This window comes from Hoplias malabaricus, chromosome 17 (genome assembly GCF_029633855.1).
Source record: "Hoplias malabaricus isolate fHopMal1 chromosome 17, fHopMal1.hap1, whole genome shotgun sequence".
In the NCBI taxonomy this organism is placed as follows: Eukaryota; Metazoa; Chordata; class Actinopteri; order Characiformes; family Erythrinidae; genus Hoplias; species Hoplias malabaricus.
Window position 1 is genome coordinate 19,414,246 of NC_089816.1, and position 25,939 is coordinate 19,440,184.

Genomic DNA, 25,939 nt, shown 5'->3' on the forward strand with positions numbered 1-25,939 from the left:
CCATTCCCCCCATCACCTTCAGGTGGCGCACTCCACCTCAGCATCTTTCCCATACCACCCTGCCGTCTGTTTGGCTAGTAGCACACTAGATTCCTCTTCTCCGCCAATCCCAGCGCAGGAGTGTGAATACATTAGCCAATCCAAGCGCGCAGGGGCGGGGCCTGTCTGAAAACGGGTGTTGAAACAACAACGACCCCGTAGCGCTGCGCTTGGAGACGTGAGGGCGCAGAGACGGAGAGAGGGAGGAGAGAGAGGATTGGAGAACCTGCTGCTGGACAAGAGAGAGAGAGCAGTACTCAGCTCTAAGGGAGCCGTGTTGTAATTTCATTAACCCTGTGTCTCTGTGGATTTTCTGGATCTTTTCCCCCGCGGTTCCTCTGTTCTCTCCCCGCGGAACGATGCTGTGGAGGGCGGCTGTGGCGGCGGTCCTCACGCTGCTGCTGCTCCCGCAGACGGAGCCCCGTGCCCCGCTGGACTGGGAGTCTGTGCCCGGGGGAGTTTACCAGACCGTGGCGCACTCAGAGCCCGGACCCATCGGCCTCCTCTTCAGCATGGTGCACGCCTTCCTGCACGTGGTGCAGCCGAACCCGTTCCCTGAAGGTGAGGGGGGGTGGGGGGGGAGGGGCAGGGGCAAACCTGTTTACCGGCTGGATGTGCAGTTTGGACATAGAGATATTGCATGGCTGCAGTTTACTAACGTGTGGGAATGTGATATTTAGTTGTCGCCACAACTTTAAAAAGGGGAGAGAGTGGGGGGTGGACACCTGCCAGATGTGGTTTGGAAATGTCGATACAAGTTGTGGTCACTACAACTTAACTATCCTGTTCCCACGTCTTACAAACTCCATAACTACAACTTCTCACCGCCACACCTTCCTACCTTCCTAAGTCATGGGCACAGCTTAAAGTAAAAATAGGTAATATTTTTACTTTACAATTACAGCTTCAGAGGTGGCACAGTGGCGCAGCAGGTAGTGTCGCAATCACACAGTTCCAGGGATCTGGAGGTTGTGGGTTCAATTCCCGCTCCTGGTGACTGTCTGTGAGGAGTTGGTGTGTTCTCCCGTGTCCACGTGGGTTTCCTCCGGGTGTTCCGGTTTCCTCCCACAGTCCAAAAGCACACGTTGGTAGGTGGATTGGCGAGGTGGATAGGTGTGAGTGTGTGAGTGAATGTGTGTGTGTCTGTTGCCCTGTGAAAGACTGGCGCCCCCTCCAGGGTGTATTCCCACCTTGCGCCCAATGATTCCAGGTAGGCTCTGGACCCACTGTGACCCTGAACTGGATAAGCAGTTACAGATAATGAATGAATGAATGAATTACAGCTTCAGATCATTGTGAAGCTGCACTGAGCTGTAACAGGGAGTCCCTGTTGCTATTCCGGGCTCAGCACTGCAGAACTTGCACTGTGCAACCATGAAGTGAACCCACCTCCCCCATCCTTCCTCCTCTTCCCTCCCTCTCGACTTCAGGAAAGTGCTGTCAAAGCGATTTGCATTCTGAAGCTGTAGGAGGAGCCTAGGAGAAAAATATCAAATCTTACCTAGTGTTACTTTAAATATCTCAATGTTAAATCACGGATTCAGAGAAGCAGCCTCTACTCTTGGGTGGTCTGTTGTTCCAAGCCCCTGCAATGTTTCACATTCCCCATCCCATGTTTTAGTGAGGTGTGTGTGTGTGTGCGTGTTCTATCCTGGTACTCTGTCCACCCACACTGTGTCTGTTATTAACAGCGGGCCGGACTGAGAGGGTCAGGTCTGTGAGGGTCAGGTCTGTGAGGCTGGACTCTACCCTGACCAATGGCCTGTTGTGTTTTATGAGGTTGTCAGCGATCATGCTCCAACACAAAAGACTGAGTGTCAGTGGCTGACCGACTCGGGATAAACTGAGCTCAGGCATTGTCTGTTCACTCCTTGTCTCTCAGCCACAGAAACCCAGCTCCCATCCCACAGCTCTCCAGAGACTTCTTCTTCACTCAATTCAGCGTGTTTATGAAAAAGTCTGGGTGTGTGATATAAGATAATATCCTAACCCCACAGCTGGTGTTATAACGGCCCAAGTGACACTGTCTGAGGGTAATAAAGAAAACAGCAGCTCATTTCTATCATTAGTTTGATGAAAACTGAACCATTCTGAGTAACACTCAACCCCAGGCTCAGCGGTGAGTTTTTACCTGCTCCACAATCTGAAGAAGTATCTCAGAGGAAAGTTTTTATAATGAGACATAAATGAGCGTTTATCCAGTAAAGACCAAGTGTGTTTTATTTAGTGAACTGAAGCTAACGGTGTGTGTGAGTAAAAAGCGACTGTATCTATCAATGTGGAGAGGTGTGTGTGAGTAAAAAGCGACTGTATCTTTTAAGGTGGAGTGGTGTGTGTGTGAGTAAGAACCGACTATCTTTTAAGGTGGAGCGGTGTGTGTGAGTAAGAAGCGACTGTATCTTTTAAGTTGGAGTGGTATGTGTGAGTAAGAAGCGACTGTATCTTTTAAGGTGGAGAGGTGTGTGTGAGTAAGAAGCGACTGTATCTTTTAAGGTGGAGAGGTGTGTGTGAGTAAGAAGCGACTGTATCTTTTAAGTTGGAGTGGTATGTGTGAGTAAGAAGCGACTGTATCTTTTAAGGTGGAGAGGTGTGTGTGAGTAAGAAGCGACTGTATCTTTTAAGGTGGAGAGGTGTGTGTGAGTAAGAAGCGACTGTATCTTTTAAGTTGGAGTGGTATGTGTGAGTAAGAAGCGACTGTATCTTTTAAGGTGGAGCGGTGTGTGTGAGTAAGAAGCGACTGTATCTTTTAAGTTGGAGTGGTATGTGTGAGTAAGAAGCGACTGTATCTTTTAAGGTGGAGAGGTGTGTGTGAGTAAGAAGCAACTGTATCTTTTAATGTGGAGAAGTGTGTGTGAGTAAGAAGCGACTGTATCTTTCAATGTGGAGCGGTGTGTGTGAGTAAGAACCGACTGTATCTTTTAAGGTGGAGCGGTATGTGTGAGTAAGAAGCGACTGTATCTTTTAAGGTGGAGCGGTGTGTGTGAGTAAGAAGCGACTGTATCTTTTAAGTTGGAGTGGTATGTGTGAGTAAGAAGCGACTGTATCTTTTAAGGTGGAGAGGTGTGTGTGAGTAAGAAGCAACTGTATCTTTTAATGTGGAGAAGTGTGTGTGAGTAAGAAGCGACTGTATCTTTTAAGGTGGAGCGGTGTGTGTGAGTAAGAACCGACTGTATCTTTTAAGGTGGAGCGGTGTGTGTGAGTAAGAAGCGACTGTATCTTTTAATGTGGAGCGGTGTGTGTGAGTAAGAAGCGACTGTATCTTTTAATGTGGAGCTGTGTGTGTGAGTAAGAAGTGACTGTATCTTTTAATGTGGAGCGACTGCATCTTGTTGGTGTCTGAAGTGTAAATTGTCTGTAAGTGTTTATTCACTGTTTGAATTCCCACAGAAACTCATGTGTAACTCGAGCTGTTTAGTTTTGTAGCACGATCGCTCTGTGTTTACTTTTATGCATTTAGCGCTCTCCTGAATTTAGAGTCAGTTCCACCTTAAGTGACCAGAAACAGCAAAAATAAGTCAGTGTTACCCCCCACTTTTCAGTGTTTGGAGCGTTTCTCTGCCGTGGGCAGAGAGAGAGAAAGCCTAGCATACTGGACCCAGACACTGTGTTTTTTTTACCCATTTACAGACACTGGGGCTTCGTAAACACATTAGAGCGGTTTCCAGAGCAAACCAACTGCAGAGCAGCACATGGAGAGGAGACACACTCAGAGCTTTATACACAGGGTTTTTGATTCAAATCATGAACTACGTCTTTAAGAGTGTTTACACAGAAAAATAAAACTATAGTACATTTACTGTGTGTTTTACTTTATACCTGTACCCAGAACTTACTGAACACCCCCTAGTGTACACTTGTTTACTGGTCCCATAAAAGTTGGATAATGTCTGCCTACTCCCTCAGAGCCCCACTGGGGGTCCGAGTCAGAAACTGTGGGCGCTAATAAGCAGAGCACTTCTTAGACACCTTCATTTCTCTATTGGTGAGGAGGAGGATCTGGAGATTAGGGCCAGTGGCCCATGACTCACTCTGTAATGAGATAATCCACTAATCTGAAGGGCCATATGCTGATGAGCTCGTATTTTCCAGCCGGTTACAGGTGCATTCCTCTCTGTAAAACAGAGCTGTGTGTGTCAGGGATTCATTTACAAAAACCGCTTAATCTTTTTAATAACCCGCAAACGGAGTCATGTAGCCAAGATGTAGAACACACGACCAGCGTCCAAACTGCAGACGAGTTATTTCTGTGTTCTCTCAATGTGTTCAGCAGCCAGTTCTAATGATCATTCATTCATTCATTCACTGTAAGCACTTCATCCTGGTTAGGGTCACAGTGGGTCCACCCAGTCACTAACACCCACACACACACATGTGAACAGTCTCACACACTCACCCAGTCACTGACACCCACACACACACATGTGAACAGTCTCACACACTCACCCAGTCACTGACACACACACACACCTGTGAACAGTCTCACACACTCACCCAGTCACTGACACACACACACAGACACCTGTAGACAGTCTCACCCTGTCACAGACACACACACACCTGTGAAGTCTCACACACTCACCCAGTCACTGACACACACCTGTAGACAGTCTCACACACTCACCCAGACACTGACACACACACACACACACACACACACACCTGTAGACAGTCTCACACACTCACCCAGTCACTGACACACACACACACACACCTACCCCCACACACACCTGTAGACAGTCTCACATATTCAGTCACTGACACACACACACACCTGTGGACAGTCTCACACACTCACCCAGTCACTGACACACATACACACACACACCCACACACACACCTGTAGACAGTCTCACACATTCAAACAGTCACTGACACACACACACACCTGTAGACAGTCTCACACATTCAAACAGTCACTGACACACACACACCTGTAGACAGTCTCACACATTCACCCAGTCACTGACACACACACACACACACACACACACACCTGTGGACAGTCTCACACACCCACCCAGTCACTGACACACACACACACACCTGTGAACAGTCTCACACACTCACCCAGTCAATGACACACAAACACACACACTCACACATTCAAACAGTCACTGACACACACACACACCTGTAGACAGTCTCACACATTCAAACAGTCACTGACACACACACACACCTGTAGACAGTCTCACACATTCACCCAGTCACTGACACACACACACACACACACACACACACACACACCTGTGGACAGTCTCACACACCCACCCAGTCACTGACACACACACACACCTGTGAACAGTCTCACACACTCACCCAGTCAATGAAACACAAACACACACACCTGTAGACAGTCTCACACATTCAAACAGTCACTGACACACATACACACCTACACACACACCTGTAGAGAGTCTCACACATTCAAACAGTCACTGACCCCCACACACACCTGTAGATGGTCTCACACATTCAAACAGTCACTGACACACCCACACACACCTGTAGACAGTCTCACACATTCAAACAGTCACTGACCCCCACACACACCTGTAGACAGTCTCACACATTCAAACAGTCACTGAAACACACACACACCTGTAGACAGTCTCACACACTCACCCAGTCACTGACACACATACACACACACACACACACCTGTAGACAGTCTCACACATTCAAACAGTCACTGACACACACACACACACCTGTAGACAGTCTCACACATTCACCCCGTCACTGACACACAGACACACCTGTGAACAGTCTCACACACTCACCCAGTCACTGACACACACCTGTAGACAGTCTCACACACACACCCAGACAATGACACACACACACCTGTGGACAGTCTGTAAGCACTTCATCCTGGTTAGGGTCACAGTGGGTCCACCGAGTCACTGACACCCACACACACACATGTGAACAGTCTCACACACTCACCCAGTCACTGACACCCACACACACACATGTGAACAGTCTCACACACTCACCCAGTCACTGACACACACACACACCTGTAGACAGTCTCACACACACACCCAGACACTGACACACACACACAGACACCTGTAGACAGTCTCACCCTGTCACAGACCCACACACACCTGTGAAGTCTCACACACTCACCCAGTCATTGACACACACCTGTAGACAGTCTCACACACTCACCCAGACACTGACACACACACACACACACAAACACCTGTAGACAGTCTCACACACTCACCCAGTCACTGACACACACACACACCTGTTGACAGTCTCACACACTCACCCAGTCACTGACACACATACACACACACACCCACACACACACCTGTAGACAGTCTCACACATTCAAACAGTCACTGACACACACACACACACCTGTAGACAGTCTCACACATTCAAACAGTCACTGACACACACACACCTGTAGACAGTCTCACACATTCAAACAGTCACTGACACACACACACCTGTAGACAGTCTCACACATTCACCCAGTCACTGACACACACACACACACACACACACCTGTGGACAGTCTCACACACCCACCCAGTCACTGACACACACACACACACCTGTGAACAGTCTCACACACTCACCCAGTCAATGACACACACACACACCTGTAGACAGTCTCACACATTCACCCAGTCACTGACACACACACACACACACACCTGTGGACAGTCTCACACACCCACCCAGTCACTGACACACACACACACCTGTTGACAGTCTCACACACTCACCCAGTCACTGACACACATACACACACACACCCACACACACACCTGTAGACAGTCTCACACATTCAAACAGTCACTGACACACACACACACACCTGTAGACAGTCTCACACATTCAAACAGTCACTGACACACACACACCTGTAGACAGTCTCACACATTCACCCAGTCACTGACACACACACACACACACACACCTGTGAACAGTCTCACACACTCACCCAGTCAATGACACACAAACACACACACCTGTAGACAGTCTCACACATTCAAACAGTCACTGACACACATACACACCCACACACACACCTGTAGAGAGTCTCACACATTCAAACAGTCACTGACCCCCACACACACCTGTAGATGGTCTCACACATTCAAACAGTCACTGACACACCCACACACACACCTGTAGACAGTCTCACACATTCAAACAGTCACTGACACACACCTGTAGACAGTCTCACACACACACCCAGACACTGACACACACACACCTGTGGACAGTCTGTAAGCACTTCATCCTGGTTAGGGTCACAGTGGGTCCACCCAGTCACTAACACCCACACACACACATGTGAACAGTCTCACACACTCACCCAGTCACTGACACCCACACACACACATGTGAACAGTCTCACACACTCACCCAGTCACTGACACACACACACACACCTGTAGACAGTCTCACACACACACCCAGACACTGACACACACACACAGACACCTGTAGACAGTCTCACCCTGTCACAGACACACACACACCTGTGAAGTCTCACACACTCACCCAGTCACTGACACACACCTGTAGACAGTCTCACACACTCACCCAGACACTGACACACACACACACACACACACACCTGTAGACAGTCTCACACACTCACCCAGTCACTGACACACACACACACACACACCTACCCCCACACACACCTGTAGACAGTCTCACACATTCAGTCACTGACACACACACACACCTGTTGACAGTCTCACACACTCACCCAGTCACTGACACACATACACACACACACCCACACACACACCTGTAGACAGTCTCACACATTCAAACAGTCACTGACACCCACACACACACCTGTAGACAGTCTCACACATTCAAACAGTCACTGACACACACACACACACCTGTAGACAGTCTCACACATTCAAACAGTCACTGACACACACACACCTGTGGACAGTCTCACACACCCACCCAGTCACTGACACACACACACACACACACCTGTGAACAGTCTCACACACTCACCCAGTCAATGACACACAAACACACACACCCACACACACACCTGTAGACAGTCTCACACATTCAAACAGTCACTGACACACACACACACACCTGTAGACAGTCTCACACATTCAAACAGTCACTGACACACACACACACCTGTAGACAGTCTCACACATTCACCCAGTCACTGACACACACACACACACACACCTGTGGACAGTCTCACACACACACCCAGTCACTGACACACACACACACACCTGTGAACAGTCTCACACACTCACCCAGTCAATGACACACAAACACACACACCTGTAGACAGTCTCACACATTCAAACAGTCACTGACACACATACACACCCACACACACACCTGTAGAGAGTCTCACACATTCAAACAGTCACTGACCCCCACACACACCTGTAGATGGTCTCACACATTCAAACAGTCACTGACACACCCACACACACACCTGTAGACAGTCTCACACATTCAAACAGTCACTGACCCCCACACACACCTGTAGACAGTCTCACACATTCAAACAGTCACTGACACACACACACACCTGTGGACAGTCTCACACACTCACCCAGTCACTGACACACATACACACACACCCACACACACACCTGTAGACAGTCTCACACATTCAAACAGTCACTGACACACACACACACACACACACACCTGTAGACAGTCTCACACATTCACCCCGTCACTGACACACACACACACCTGTGAACAGTCTCACACACTCACCCAGTCACTGACACACACCTGTAGACAGTCTCACACACACACCCAGACACTGACACACACACACCTGTGGACAGTCTCACACACTCACCCAGTCACTGACACACACCTGTAGACAGTCTCACACACTCACCCAGACACTGACACACACACACACACACACACACCTGTAGACAGTCTCACACACTCACCCAGTCACTGACACACACACACACACACACCTACCCCCACACACACCTGTAGACAGTCTCACACATTCAGTCACTGACACACACACACACCTGTTGACAGTCTCACACACTCACCCAGTCACTGACACACATACACACACACACCCACACACACACCTGTAGACAGTCTCACACATTCAAACAGTCACTGACACCCACACACACACCTGTAGACAGTCTCACACATTCAAACAGTCACTGACACACACACACACACCTGTAGACAGTCTCACACATTCAAACAGTCACTGACACACACACACCTGTGGACAGTCTCACACACCCACCCAGTCACTGACACACACACACACACACACCTGTGAACAGTCTCACACACTCACCCAGTCAATGACACACAAACACACACACCCACACACACACCTGTAGACAGTCTCACACATTCAAACAGTCACTGACACACACACACACACCTGTAGACAGTCTCACACATTCAAACAGTCACTGACACACACACACACCTGTAGACAGTCTCACACATTCACCCAGTCACTGACACACACACACACACACACCTGTGGACAGTCTCACACACACACCCAGTCACTGACACACACACACACACCTGTGAACAGTCTCACACACTCACCCAGTCAATGACACACAAACACACACACCTGTAGACAGTCTCACACATTCAAACAGTCACTGACACACATACACACCCACACACACACCTGTAGAGAGTCTCACACATTCAAACAGTCACTGACCCCCACACACACCTGTAGATGGTCTCACACATTCAAACAGTCACTGACACACCCACACACACACCTGTAGACAGTCTCACACATTCAAACAGTCACTGACCCCCACACACACCTGTAGACAGTCTCACACATTCAAACAGTCACTGACACACACACACACCTGTGGACAGTCTCACACACTCACCCAGTCACTGACACACATACACACACACCCACACACACACCTGTAGACAGTCTCACACATTCAAACAGTCACTGACACACACACACACACACACACACCTGTAGACAGTCTCACACATTCACCCCGTCACTGACACACACACACACCTGTGAACAGTCTCACACACTCACCCAGTCACTGACACACACCTGTAGACAGTCTCACACACACACCCAGACACTGACACACACACACCTGTGGACAGTCTCACACACTCACACACTCACCCAGTCACTGACACACACACCTGTGGACAGTCTCACACACTCACCCAGTCACTGACACACATACACACACACACCTGTAGACAGTCTCACACATTCAAACAGTCACTGACACACACACACACCTGTAGACAGTCTCACACATTCAAACAGTCACTGACACACACACACACACCTGTGGACAGTCTCACACACTCACCCAGTCACTGACACACACACACACACCTACCCCTACACACACCTGTAGACAGTCTCACACATTCAGTCACTGACACACACACACACCTGTAGACAGTCTCACACATTCAAACAGTCACTGACACACACACACACCTGTGGACAGTCTCACACACTCGCCCAGTCACTGACACACATACACACCCACACACACACTTGTAGAGAGTCTCACACATTCAAACAGTCACTGACACACACACACCTTTGGACATTCTCACACACTCACACAGTCACTGACACACATACACACACACCCACACACACACCTGTAGACAGTCTCACACATTCAAACAGTCACTGACCCCCACACACACCTGTAGACAGTCTCACACATTCAAACAGTCACTGACACACAAACACACACACACAACTGTGGACAGTCTCACACACTCACCCAGTCACTGACACACACACACACACACACACACACACCCACCACACACCTGTAGACAGTCTCACACATTCACCCAGTCACTGACACACACACACGCCTGTAGCCAGTCTCACACACTCACCCAGTTTATTAGCACTTTACAGAGCGTCTTAAACACCCTGATCCAGGTCCCAATCCCAGAGCACCATCACGAGGATAAGGGCTGTCCTCTGAATTGTTTTCTGAGCTCTTTTCATTTCCAGTCTCCAGTCTGAAATCACTGTAGCTTCCCAGAGTACAGTGTTAGGACTGGGTGATGAAACAGGTTGAAGTTTTCATCATCTGAACATGAGCACTTCACTTCAACTTGTTTCATCAGCTTTACTTCAGGTAGTGTGTTCCTGCTGGGAAACAAACAGCTTAAGTCCACCAACCCACACACTGTGAAACAAGACCCCAGTTAGTTTTCTGTGAGATGTGAGTCAGAAAACACTCATAAAACTAGTCGTTCTGATTCTGCTCCGCTTCTGACGTCAAGTGCAGAGACTAAAATGGCCCCAATCCCTCGTCTGAGTCCGATCACAGCGCTGGACCCGCGTTTATGTGAGAGCACAAAGATGAGGTTAAACGCAGCAGAACAGACACAAGAAACGCAGAGAAATAAGAGCACTGAGTAAAAATAGAGAAAACTAAAACAGAGAAGAAAGAGAACCAAGTGAAAACGGCTAAAAACCAGAGCTTCTGGTCCTCGTTCCTCACTGCTGTGCGCTTGGGGTCGGGGTGAACAGCAAGTGGCTCATTATCATTTAAAGGAACAGGTGCTGATGCTGCTCATACTGTTCAGCCATCCTTTTCCTGGAGCTCTTTCTTTCAGACCCAGGGATGGTTTTCTTTTCAGTTACTGTGTATGTGTCAGAGGATCTGAAAATCTCCTCATCTTTTTCATTAATTACATTAATTTATTGCTGAATGTGGAGTTCACTTCCAGTCCATTGGCGCCGCACATTTTTTTAATTTTGATGCCACTCATTTTCTTCCATTTCAGTGACAGTGCCCACACAGGCAGAAAAAGGTGTGGATCCTGACATTTTCTCAGCCCAGAGGCTGCTGAGCTGTGCTGTGTTCCTTGTTTCCTGCTCTGATTGTCCACTCATCTGGTCTTTGTGTTTAGTCACAGCAAGAATTAAACACAGAAAAGTGGGAGCTCAGATTTTCTCCGGGTTTCTCCTGAATGATGAAGCACGGGTGAATGACAGAAGCACAGCGATGTTTGGTGAACAGTTGCCAGGGAAACAGGACAGTATCACAGCAAGGGAGTATGGGCTTTTCAGGCCGGGCCCTCAGACCTCAGAGCAGCCTGCTTTTACATTAATGCAGACCGTCACCAAGCGTTTACTAGGACTGGACAATAATTTAATATCACAATATATCGCAATACAAAATGTTTCAATAACAATATGGCTTTCAAACATTATTTACAGCATCTGTCACTGACTGACAGTCATTAGAGGGCGCTGTTGTTAAGTTAGTTTAAAAATGTTAATATTGACAAGGCCAAGAGGTAATTGTTAGATGGTGGTGTTATATTTCCTGTTTGTTCTTGGCAGTTTTTCATTGGCTTTTATGTTGTTTATATCAATCTCTGCATTATATCGTATAGACTGAAACTTATCATGATATAAATATATTGTGATATAAATATAGGCTGTATCGTTCAGCTCTAGAGCTCCCTGTCATATTTTTGGGATGAGTTGAAGAAGCGTTTGTCATCCCTGACCTCATAGATTCCATCAAATCCTCACAGCAATGTTCCTGTATTCAGTGTAAATTTTTCCAAGCTGCAAAGGACTTCTAATCAGGGCTGGATGATGTAGCCAAGATTTATATCACGATATATTTCTTCATTTTGGTCAATAATACGATCTAAAAATCCAATATGAAGAATATAAAACACCACAAAATTGCCATTAACAAAAATGTACAAGAAACATGGCATCAACTTCAAACATAAACTTATTGGCTTTGTCAATACTCTTATTTTTAAACTAACTTTAAAATTGTTTGTAATGAACTGACGGCAGCACCCTTTAATGTCAGTCACTGCTGTAAATAATGTGTGTTGGAATTTTAAAAATGTCATCATTGTTATTGAAACATTTGATATTGTGATGTATATTGATATTGGATTATTGTCCAGCTCTAGTACCAAATAGACAGCCTTACTTTCAGAAGAGATTTTCTCTAAGCAGGGGTCCACAAATGTTATTATAGCAGGGGCACCCAGACTTCTGCGTACGGCTGATAGTGTTCAGTCTGTGGCCGTTTTGTCAGGACGGGTCATTTCTGCTCCAGTGGACACTCACAGACGGCGGGTTATGGAGTTCACAGTGGGACGGCTCTCCTACGTGTCCAGTCTGAAGTCCTGCCAGAGTGCTAATGGGCCCAGAGCGGGTTTCTCAGACCTCAGGCCTGCGCTGGGGCTGTGTTATTGTCGGTGAAAAGGAGGGTCCAGCTGGGCAGCTGTCTCTGAGCAGGAGGGGCACCAGGACTCAGCACAGATGGCATCCTGCGTGGCATGTCTATGGGCATCCGCTGCTCTGTGACCTCTTTACCCCTCACCGTCTCCAGAGACTACAAGACCTCACTGATAAACTGCTTGAGCTGCATGTTGTCTCTCCCTTGCTCTCTCTCCCTTTCTTTTTCTTTGTTTCTTCCCTCCTTCTCTCCTTTCCCTCCCTCTCTCTACCCTCAGCTAGGGCCTGTCAGTGGTGCTCATGTCCGATCTTCTTCAAGGCAGTTCTTTTCTCGCTCAAAACCCTTTCAGAGGTGACCTTCTAAAAATAGAGATAGTAAAAGAGAATAGACGCTGACCAGAGTGGAGCTCAGTCTTTCATTCTGTTAGTGCTGGCCGAAAGAGGCTAACATTTTATCACAACATCATGTGATTTTACAGATTATTATTAACTTTAGGCTTTTCCCTGCAATCTCTTCTGTACTCAATGTTTATCTAGTTTCTACTAGTCATGTCTCTTTCACACATGACCTCTGGTGAATTTCTGGGTGATGGGTCTGGAGACGTCCCAGATCGGTCGTTCACACATGCAGCGCACAGCGGGATATTTTCTGCGTTAGACGCGCTCTCACAGTGGGAGATGAAACGTGATTTAGGCGTGGGGGCAGAGAAACTCCGGAACATTTCCCGCTCCATTCTCACATGCGCTGACTCTGATTTCACCCGGAGTCTTTACCAGGACGTGAGAAGGATAAAGTCCTGGTAATGTCAGGGACGAATGTTGCGGGTCACTTTCACACACACAGCTCCTCTGGGAAAACTCTGGAACATTCCTGGATTATCACGTAGGTGAGAAAGTGGCATCAGATAGTAAGTGCTGTGTTGAGCTGTTGTGAGTGAATGGCTAGACATATCCTGTCCTTTTTAGGAGCTGCAACTGTTTAAGCTTCAAGCATTTGTTTCTAAACTAAAACTAGCATTTTTTTAAATAACTAAATAACAGTTAAGATAAGCTATGGATCAATGGGTTTTTCTGTCTATATCCTGTATTACTGTAGCAGTACTAAGCATGTGCAATATTGATTTTTCCATTTACCATGTTAAAAATGTCTGATTAACGATTTAAAGGTGCTGTATTCAATTCTGTAGAATGACTGATCTCAAAGCAAAACAAACTCACTTCCCCTTAGGAGCTCCTACAAAGGCTTCACCCCCAAAGCCATGCACATACATTGCCAGACTCTCTCTCTAACTTTCTCTCATTCTGTCTCCTACATTCACTCACACAAACACACACACACACACACAGAGAGAGAGAGAGACCAGCCCTAGCCCCATAAACCAAACAGATTGAAACTCGGAGAACACTCAACACAAACAAACAAAAAATCTGCGATGTAATATAAAAATAATATATTCAGAGTCAGCATCACAATGTAGGGGGAGTTCACATCCTCATATCACACAGCCCTAGTGTTAAAAACTCAGTGAAGCTGTAGGTAGGATTACTATCGTCTCATTGGATTAAAGTAGGAACAACAAGGCGGTAGTAATTTTGCGTAATGTGCCTCTCACATCACATCACGTGAACCATGTGCCGTGCGTTTACTCTGTTTAGACGTTTCTAAATCAGTTCCACTCCAGAGGCTTGAGAAGGAGGCCAGATTTATCCTGGCATATTATGATCTGTGTGTCTGAGTGTGCTGTCACATGTCCTCGTGTGTGTTGTGTGACTGTAAACCCCGCGGTGGTCACATGCGCTCGTCCACCTCCTCCAGCATCAGCTTCATCTGGACGTGATGCTCGCAGAGAGCCTGCAGCTCTCTACAGCACCCTCTGACCAGCCCTCCTCTTCCTCCTCCTCCTTCTCCTTCTCCTCACATCACCACATCTGGACGAACAGTGCTGTAGCTTTTTCCACATAATATGAACAGCTTGTACTTAACAGTCACTTTGACTGGAGACTGAATAAACTCAGAGTGACTGGCACAGCACTGCAGCTCCAGAAATAGCCCTTATCCACCAAAAGATCCAGTGCACCCCCTGTGTTCAGTTTTTATGAGAACCAAGGATATGTCTCCAGTGGGGGGCACTGTGAGGCTGTGTCTGAATCAGTTCCACAGCCAGAGATAAAGGGATAGAGTCGGGACAGAGTCATGGTTAATCCACTGTTTACAGCGCGGTCAGATCAGAGTGAGGTATGATACACGTTTGGAAATGATGCAGAGGTCTGTTACAGTCCCAGTGTTTCAGTCAGAGACGTTGGAGTAAGGTTCTGCTGAGCTTGTGTGAGGACATTGGAGAGAAGTCACCTTAAAATGACCTTGCCTCAAGTTGCTCTGAACACAGCCCAGAAACGTCACACACACATCTTTCCTGTTTTTATTTCTTTGCAATTCTTTTCAAATCAAAATTCCCATTTTGGGTCATTTCCCATTTCCCGTTTCAGAAGGAGAACCTACTCAGCCTCGTCTGGTTCTCGGGTCTTTACCCAGAACCCCATCGAGGACGATATAACACGTAAATGACCTGTCCAGCTCCACTGTCACATAACCCTTTATTTCAGGCTCTGAGCTCTTTCTGAAGCTTCTTTATCTCCACTCGCCCACTGACGCCGTCGCAGTTTAACCTACTGTTCCAACTGAGAGTGCACTTTTCTGTTTACAGAACAAGGAATATTTATGTTATGTTCGTGACTGGGAACTGACCCAGTTCCACATTTGTGGTAAAAGGCTGAAGTAATACTAGAAGAGCTGTGGGGCTTTATACCCCGCAGACCCAGACCTGGCACTGGGATTGGTTAGGTTCATGAGCAGCTGCTCCATTTTCTTTCATTCGGTTGGATGCAGATCAGACCTGATCGTGTTTCACTCAACCCTTGGACTTTCCATTAGTTTCATTCATGTTCATTCTTAAAAGATTTCTATAAAGATGAGGGTGATACACTGGCGCTGCAGGGGCTCAGTGCCCGGGGTCACTGTCTATGAGGAGTGTGGTGTGTTCTCCCTGTGTCTGCGTGGGTTTCCTCCGGGTGACAGTCTGTGAGGAGTGTGGTGTGTTCTCCCTGTGTCTGTGTGGGTTTCCTCTGGGTGACTGAGTTTGTAACACAATAACAGTGAAGTCCATGTCTACACCCTGACCCTAACTCTGTACCTCAGATGGCTTTTAATCTTTTTAAAGTGGTCTCTCTAACTGGCCTTCCAACTAGAGCAACGGTGTGTGTGTGTGTGTGTTTGAGAGAGAGAGAGAGAGGTTGAATTAAAGTTTTATGACTGATGAATATTTCATATTCTGGGTTCTGAATTCCAGATTCTAGTGCTGTGTGTGTGTGTGCATGTGTGTGCATGTGTGTGTGTGTGTGTGTGTGTGCGTGTGTGTGTGTGTGTGCGTGAAGGTGTGTGTGCAGATGTTGTTCTAGTTGTCCCTGATGTGTAGCTTTATTTTATGTAAATTAGAGATTTAGGGCATCTCAAAGTACCAGAGATTAATCATGTCTAGAGCAGGGTGAGTGGCCAGCGTCCAGATCAGAGATGAGAGAGAGAGAGAGAGCGATACTCGATGCTAACAGCTGGATGAGAGTGTGTTGAGTTTAGGACCCTGACTCAGAAGAACTAGAGCCAATCATGGTCCATGAGACAAGTTTATCCTGTGCTCTGATTGGCTGGTTTACAGCGAGGCTCTGCGACGGCTCATACAGATTAATCAGGCCTCATTTATGAAGCGCTTGCAGAATTAATTTGCGCATAAACCGTTCATTAAACACATTTTTCATAAATATCCAGATGCACATAAAGTCCAAAAGCATCATCTGACATGATTAATTAAAATGTATGAAATAAATACTGGGGTGGCACGGTGGCGCAGCAGGTAGTGTGGCAGTCACACAGCTCCAGGGACCTGGAGGTTGTGGGTTCGATTCCCGCTTCGGGTGACTGTCTGTGAGGAGTTGGTGTGTTCTCCCTGTGTCCGCGTGGGTTTCCTCCGGGTGCTCCGGTTTCCTCCCACAGTCCAAAAACACACGTTGCAGGTGGATTGGCAACTCAAAAGTGTCCGTAGGTGTGAGTGAATGTGTGTGTGTGTCTATGTTGACCTGTGAAGGACTGGGGCCCCCTTCAGGGTGTACTCCTGCCTTGCGCCCGATGATTCCAGGTAGGCTCTGGACCCACCGCGACCCTGAATTGGATAAGCGGTTACAGATAATGAATGAATGAATGAAATAAATACTTAAATGATGCATTTTTAAAAAGTCATATGAAATTTCATCTTCCAAATCCAGCCTGTTATTCAGGGAGGGTCTGTTCCCTGGTCCCTGTCCTGGACACTCTTTATACAGCCACAACGGAGTCAAATCTGTTCTTCTGCCCCTTTAAGGTGTTAGTGTTGTGTTAGCATGCTGCGCATGCATCATTCCTGGGGCTTTCCTCATCATGTGCTGTAGTCGTGCAGTTTCTAAGCAACAGATCTAACCACCCACTTCCCCCCCACACTCACACACACAGGCCCCCCGAGCCCCCAGCCTGTCGCCTGTCAGTGGTACGAGTTTGAAGAGTTCTGCTGCAGCTAATAATCTTTAAGTTGACAGTAGACAACGTGTGTTTAGATTTGATCCCGGTCTGTGGTGGAGATGATGTGAGGATCTGTCGCTGTGGAGCTCAGACACTTTCCTTCAGTTTTCTCTCAGCTGGGAGTTTCGGCTGTTGTTTCAGATCCTGAAATGTGTCACAAAATGTAGATAACCTTTGTGATCCACACTGATGTGTGTTTGTGTGTGTGATTATTGATACTTGTTTATTTTTTGTACTTGTATTTTCTTTTGTTCGAAATGGTTCCCTACATCTCTGTCACAGCTCCAGGGAGGAGCTGTGGAGGTTGTGGGTTTGAGTCTCGCTCCGGGTGACTGTCTGTGAGGAGTGTGGTGTGTTCTCCCTGTGACTGCGTGGGTTTCCTCCTGGTGACTGTCTGTGAGGAGTGTGGTGTGTTCTCCCTGTGTCTGTGTGGGTTTCCTCCAGGTGACTGTATGTGAGGAGTGTGGCGTGTTCTCCCTGTGACTGTGTGGGTTTCCTCCAGGTGACTGTCTGTGAGGAGTGTGGTGTGTTCTCCCTGTGTCTGTGTGGGTTTCCTCTGGGTGACTGTCTGTGAGGAGTGTGGTGTTTTCTCCCTGTGTCTGTGTGGGTTTCCTCTGGATGGCTGTCTGTGAGGAGTGTGGTGTGTTCTCCCTGTGACTGCGTGGGTTTCCTCCAGGTGACTGTCTATGAGGAGTGTGGTGTGTTCTCCCTGTGTCTGCGTGGTTTCCTCCGGGTGACTGTCTGTGAGGAGTGTGGTGTGTTCTACCTGTGTCTGCGTGGGTTTCCTCTGGGTGACTGTCTGTGAGGAGTGTGGTGTGTTCTCCCTGTGTCTGTGTGAGTTTCCTCTGGGTGACTGTCTGTGAGGAGTGTGGTGTGTTCTCCTGTGTCTGTGTGGGTTTCCTCCGGGTGACTGTCTGTGAGGAGTGTGGTGTGTTCTCCCTGTGTCTGCATGGGTTTCCTCCGGGTGCTTTTATTATGGTGCATTATGGGATTGTTGGAGTGCAATAAAAATTATGCTCTATGTTTTTAGACACCACTGCTAAATAGCATAACCCCAAAACTAGTCCACTTTATAGGGAATAGGGCAAAGTTTGAGACACAGCCTTGGTGTTTCTCTGTAAATAGTGGATTGCTAATTCTGGCCTTACTTCAGAGAGGAATATTTTCATACTTTCACAATGTAAATTCCAGAATCATCACACGTGCACAGGTGTGTCACTTTTAAAGTGCTTTTCTAGACCACCACAGTGCTTTACATTCTTTCAGGACGTTATGGAGTAGCCTGGAGCCCAGCTGGAAGATGAGCCAATGTCCATCAGCGTCAGTCCTCTCACTGCACACCAGCTGTTGAAGATGGGGATCATTCTGATGTTATCATTTATAAAAACCTCAGAGGAGAATGAAGTTGGAGGCTGTGAGAGCTGAAGCCCCAATAAAGGCTCAGGGATCTGTGGCTAAGCCTCTTCTGGATTGTGTCGCAGATTTAGACCATGCTTTTCTTGCTTTTGTGTCACATTAACATTTAAAAAAACCCGACAAACGATCGCTGCAGCAGGGCATTATTGGACATCGGATAGAAGAGACGTCAGGTATTTTGTTGGCTTGAAAGAGGAGGGCAACTGCAGCTCTGACTCTGAATGAAATACTTATTTTTAGCAGAGCTAGCTGATCTGACCCTCACACACACACACAGAGAGAGAGAGAGAGAGAGAGAGAGGGAGAGAAACACACGCACACACATGGCATGGGTTGGATTTCACCCAAGAAGTAAACAAAGACCTGAAGTCAGAGCAAGTGAAGGATACAGTGGAAAAACTGTCAGCATTCACACACTTGCCTCCCCCTCCCCCTTAAACCGATGTATCTTCTCCTCTAAGCATAAATAGCTTTGGCTTTTAGCTCTGCACACCTGAGAGCATCACCTCTTCCCTCACAGCTTTGCTGGAGTCCGGGTGTAATTGTGGTGATAGAGGAGTCCTGGCGTGTGTAAGTTCACACTGCGCAGAGTGAAATAAATCAGAGCAGAATCGGAACTATCTGTGCTCCATGTCTCATATCACTGTAGAAATGATGCACCAGGCTCTCTGTCCTGTTGGGGATGCTATGTTTGTTTGGGAATGAGAGTGAGGGCTGTTTCAGAGCGGAGTGTGTAGTGGTTATAGTTACGAGACGTCCTCTTTTACTCTGACATGTCCTCTTTTTAATACTTAAAAAAACGTCCTGGCGGAATTTCACAAACATCCGGGATTTTGTTTTTCTAGAGCTTACATAGAATTTGGAGAAGCGTTTCATTCACAATCTAGTCCCGCCCGCCCTCCCCTACTCCGTTTGGTTTGCTTGAGTGAGAAGGGGGCGTGATGAAGTAGCCTAAAATCTTCGGATTGGACGGTCTGACTCTGACAGACACTCATTAAGTAAAAAAAATATGTAGAAAGAAATCATTTGGGCTATTTGGGTGACTATTGACTTCCAGTGTTTGTTAGCAACATTACAACATTTGTTGTAAAGTAATGAAGCAAAATTCAGATTCCAAGTGGGTCTCTGCTGGGGTCAGTGGAAAGTGTTGTAAAATTTATTTTTGGTCAAAATATTCCTTTAAATGGCATGAGACTCTCTTCGTCCATCTGCCCACAGCGCAGTGTGTGACCTCAATAATTGTCCCTGAGAAACACCGTGATCTGAATGAAGTTTCAGACCTAAATTGGATGAATCCTCTCAGTTAAACCCTGAAGCCTGAAGCGTTGGAGGCTCCTTGTTGCATTGAACTCATGTTTCCATAGAAACAAACCAGGCTCATCAGTAAGAATTGACTATACCTGAGAGACCTGGAGTCGTCATTATCGCATCCTGTAGTTTTATCAGTTTAATACACCTCAAGGACCCTAACTGACCCGAGGAGGAGTGACTGAATGAATTGGGGATTTTTCCCTGCTCCAGAGGCTCTTCAGACACTCAGAACAGAGCCTTGATCTCTTTAGTCAACCCACAGCAGTAAATCCATCTAATGGGGATTTATCCAGAGGTGGCACACAGGCTGCACCAAGCAGTGGTCTTTAGATAAGGGTCTGGCATTAAGAGACTTTTGAGTCTCCAATCCACCTACCACCTATTTTGGAGCGTGGGAGGAAACCCACGCAGATCCAGAGAGAACACACCACAGTCCTCACAGACAGTCACCCAGAAGAAACCCATGCAGACACATGGAGAACACACCACACTCCTCACAGACAGTCACCCAGTGCAGGACTCGAACCCTCAACCTCCAGGACCCTGGAGCTGTGACAGAGACACTGCCTGCTGCGCCCTTGAATACTGTAATCCTTCGCGGATTTACTACTTCGCAGGTTTTTTAAAGGAGTTTATGGCCGCTATATCGCGGATATTGAGGGAAAATCTTGGAAAACCGTGAAAGATGTGTAAATTAAAAGTATTTTTAAAAATGATTTACATGTATTAGACTAACTGTCTGTGAGGAGTTTGTGTGTTCTCCCTGTGTCCACGTGGGCTTCCTCCGGGTGCTCCAGTTTCCTCCCACAGTCCAAAAACACACATTGGTAGGTGGATTGGCGACTCAAACGTGTCCGTAGATGTGAATGTGTGTGTGCGTTGCCCTGTGAAGGACTGGCGCCCCCTCCAGGGTGTATTCCCGCATTGCGCCCAATGATTCCAGGTAGGTTCTGGACCCACCGCGACCCTGGATACTGGATAAGTGGTTACAGATAATGAATGAATGAATGAATGAATGTATTAGACTAGGCCTGTAGGTGACAAAATATATCACTCACAAGTATTTCTTATGTACAGTACATGTATTGTTCATGTCCACATCCGAGTGAAATTTACTTACGGTAAATCACAGCTTAGGAATTACTCTATTAAAGAAACTGGTAGGATATCACATGTAGTTCCAGCTGAAAAACATTATAGAATGACTGTTTAATGTAAAGGGTGGGTTGTTAACAGCAAAGGGAGGATTTTAAAAGTCCAAATACTTGTTAAATACATTAAAAAATATATCTTTCCCCTACTTCACGGAAATCCGTTTTTAAAACATTTCTAAAATAAATTTATAACATTTTCAATGCATGACATTTTAGTCTTTGCCCGTTGTATTTTAGACTTTTCACCTGTCTATTGTCATTCTTGTAATTTCCTAGTTCAGATCTTATTTTTTCTCTGTTCTGTCATAGTCTTGAGTCCCTTTTTGCACGTTCTCACTTATTTTCCTGGTTGTCTGTGCTTGGGTGTTCTGCTTTTTGCTTATGTTCTGTCCTGGTTTGTCCTCTGCTTTGTCCCTTGTGCCTCGCCCTTTTTGTGACACTTATAAAGGACAGAAACACTAATAATATAGAGGATATCCACAGTCCTCCTGTTTACAGGGGATGATGCTCATATGTGTTTACTGAAGTCATTAGGAGTCTGGTTGGCCAATGACATTATTATGACTTTAATCCTTTAACATGACATCACCGCCCCATGCTCCTGCCTGAATATGGATGATGAAAATCATTTTGGCTGAAAATGAAAGATATGAAAGTCTTCTTTGGCTTTTGTTGGGTGCTGTGTGAAGTGAAGGCATAGTTGGGGACAGAAACTGAGACGGAGATGGGGACAGAGGTGCAGTGTGAGACTGTGGAGCAGCTGCTGCTGAATGGAGGTTCGGAGACGTTTTCTCTCCCACTCTCTGCTCCTTCTGCCTCTGGTTCAGAGGCACGTGCCGTCAGTGGTCAGCTGCAGCCACAGATTAAACCCAGTCAGTTGTAAACACAGATTCTCTCTCTCTCTCTTCTCTCTCTCTCTCTCTCTCTCTCTCTCTCTCTCTCAGAGAGAGAGAGAGCCAATTACATTCATACACTCCTTTACACACTGGCATCATGTCCATCTCGGTGGTAGTTAACCTACTTTAGATCAGACTCCACAGCTCCAGAGATATTTCATGTACTGACAGACATCTGGAGAGTTCTGCTGACCATGGTTTTCCTTCTCCTGCAAAACACTGAGATTGATCAGAGAGATTTTGAGCTTTATTGATCAGTGAAAGTTAAATGTAACCTCAGATTTACACTGAAACTCTCATGCGTGTTTCTTTGATCAGAAAGATTGCAGGACAGCGCCTGTTCTGACCACTTGGGACTGCGTCCCTTCTTAATCTGTATTCTTTGTGGCAGATTGAAATTAATTTTAATGCTGGATAATGACTCACCATTGCCCCAGCTGGGATGGGTCTGTTTATAACGCCACCCAACCTTACGGAGAGGCCCACGGACATCACTAACGTCAGAGTAGGGTTCCACTGGGAAACACCAACATCTCCTCAACAGCACCAAGATTTCACCAGCAGCAGAGCTCAGCTCAGCTCTGGAAAACACCAGCGTTCCTGCAGCAGCTCTGGGGAAATATTCAGAGTTCAGAGAAGAAATAAAAGAAAACAAGGCACAGATTTTTATTGTTTACAATAAGTTATGCTTCCTATCACTGAAACAGTGTTTTTAGGTTTTATTCTATGAAGCACAGGAGGCTCATATTTATATTATTTTCATATTCCCCCTCGTCTCCCCAGTAGAACACAGTACTGTTTCATAATGAACCGTCTGTGAACAGCCCTGTTTAGAATGCCCGCTTTCAGCACCTGTTCCTTTAAATGATAATGAGCCGCTCGCTGTTCACCCCGACCCCGAGTGCACAGCAGTGAGGAGCAAGGAGCAGAAGCTCTGGTTGTTTTTGCTCGGTTCTCTTTCTTCTTCGTTTTTACTCAGTGATCTTATTTCTCCATGCTCTTTGTGTCTGTTTGGCTGCATTTAACTTCGTCTTTGCACTCTCACATAAACGCGGGTCCAGCGCTGTGATAAGACAGACTCAGACGAGGGGGCGGGGCCATTCTAAAGTCTCTGCGCTTCACGTCAGAAGCGGGGCAGAATCAGAGAATCAGAATGACTCGTTTTATCCCGTGTTTTCTGTTTAGGAAACTAACTCCGGGGAGGGGAGTTACATTTATTCAGATCAGTGTTTGTGGAAATGAATTGTGAAGAGTGCACCTCTAGTAACCATGGAAACATTGTAGTGAGCTGTGGAATTGTGTTGCCCACTTTAGATTTTTACCAGTAACCATGGACACCGTTCTGACATTTCAGTGCTAAATTATCAATGATTTAAACTGGAAAGATGCTGTCAGTCTTGACTCAAGTCTCCACCACTGTAACTCGCTCTTCGCTGGTCTTCCTCAGAGGGCCATCTGGCTCCTTCAGCTCATCTGGGATACAGCAGCACAGCTGGTCTTCAGTCTTCAGATGTGCTCAACCCCACTGTTGAGCTCCCTTCACTGGGGTCCAGTAGCTGCCTGCATCAGATTTGACTCCGTACACTCAACTAAAACCATGTTTTGGTTTTTGAAAAAGAAGGGACTTGGAGCAGGATGGCTGCGTGCGGCAGACAAACTCCTGCACTGTGTTATTGAATGTTTAAAGTAACACTAGGTAGTAGTGTAACACTAGGTAGTAGCATCATTGTGATGCTTCGCTGAGCTGTAAACGGGAGAATAGTGCCTCTGTTTTTACTACTCCGGGCTCAGCACTGAAGAAAGCAGAAACTGCACTATGTAACTTTTAAAGTTGGGTAGAAAAAGGCATGACTGACCAATGCTGGTTTTCAAGAAGGCGGGACCTAAAGAGGAATCAGTGTTAAAACACACACAAAGAATGGCGATTGGAGTCAGAAAAGGCTGAATTCCAAAAAGAGGACATCTCCAGGAAAAAGAGGACATATGGTCACTGTATTCAAAATTCAGTCCATGCCACAGGTGTTTCAAGCTTTGTCTTCAACCTCTGGCCTTCCTGTCATGTGACAATCTAAGCTCAAGACTCTTCTCCGTCCTGAACCCACACTCCCCCCTGTTCTCTTTCCAGGAAAGATTTCACAGGTTTACAAAGATGATCAGTAACACACTTTCTGCCGCCAACGTCACTAGCCTTGGACCTAAAAATACAAGATGTTTGATTTAAATTCAGCTGCTATATAGGACACGTAGATTAGAGTAGGTCAGCCCGTGAGTCCCATTGTCATTTGATGTATTTGCAGCATGGTAAAACAGGCTCACTCTGGTCAGGGAAAGCTTGCTCGGATAGTTGTCTGAGGTTCATCTGCGTCACGTCCCGTGTTTCACGGTTAAACTCAGCTTTTTGGAGCAGTTTGAAGCCTGAGAAAAAAGCACAGATCTGTGGAGCGCGGGTCTGGACTCGGTGGGATTGGTGTGATTCAGATTCACAGCTTTGGGTCTGAGTAAACTCAGGGTTCTGCTGCTCGGTTCTACACAGAAATAAAGAAAATCTACAGAGAACCTGCAAATGGCAAAATAACATTAGACATCAGTGTATGTGTAAAACGAGACGCGCCTTCACATGATGAACTCTAGATTTACAGAGTGACTGGGTGAGTGTGACACTGTCCACAGGTGTGTGTGTGTGTGTGTGTGTGTGAGTGAGTGAGTGAGTGAGTGACTGGGTGAGTGTGTGACACTGTCCACAGGTGTGTGTGTGTGTGAGTGTGACTGGGTGAGTGTATTGTGCTCTGTCTGCTGTGTTTCTCAGTGAACACTTACAGTAGATGAATAAATAAATAAATATATTAATTAATTCATGAAAAAATCTGCAATAAAATGTTCCTTAACTTCGCACAGGTTTTATTTCTCTCCACATAGAAAAGTGACAAATAATTTCACATGACCTTATGTGCTCAAGCTTTGGCGAGGACCCCTAGCTGTTGTCCCGTGTCAGGTGGACGAGGGACATTGGGGACGCGTGTCTTCTGATGTTTTTATGGCTTCTTAGAGTGAATCTTTTGTCAGAAACAGTGATAATCTCTGGCAGTGACCTCTGGTGTGGGAGTGTTGCTCCCGCGAGCGCGGCATTGATCATTACTAAAAAAAAAAGATGTGGAGCTGGAGATGATGCGGATGCTGTCCCTGTAGAGCCCTGAAGAGGGGGAGAAGGATCGGTGGAATGAACCAAACAAGATGGTGAAGGCTAAATTAATCAGCAGGGAATGGAGCTGTGATT

The 25,939-nt window shown here is 46.6% G+C and overlaps 1 protein-coding gene across 9 annotated transcripts in view; it reads left to right on the plus strand.

Annotated features, from left to right (window-relative positions):
- The first annotated feature begins 230 nt into the window (after nucleotides 1-230).
- The window catches only part of prom1a (prominin 1a), an 81,495-nt gene continuing 55,786 nt past the window's right edge, over nucleotides 231-25,939 (plus strand). For all 9 annotated transcript variants that reach the window (XM_066648956.1, XM_066648958.1, XM_066648957.1 and 6 more), the window contains exon 1: nucleotides 231-600. In XM_066648956.1, the coding sequence (XP_066505053.1) occupies nucleotides 399-600 (202 nt within the window). In that variant the 5' untranslated portion in view covers nucleotides 231-398. The remainder of the gene's footprint in view (nucleotides 601-25,939) is intronic.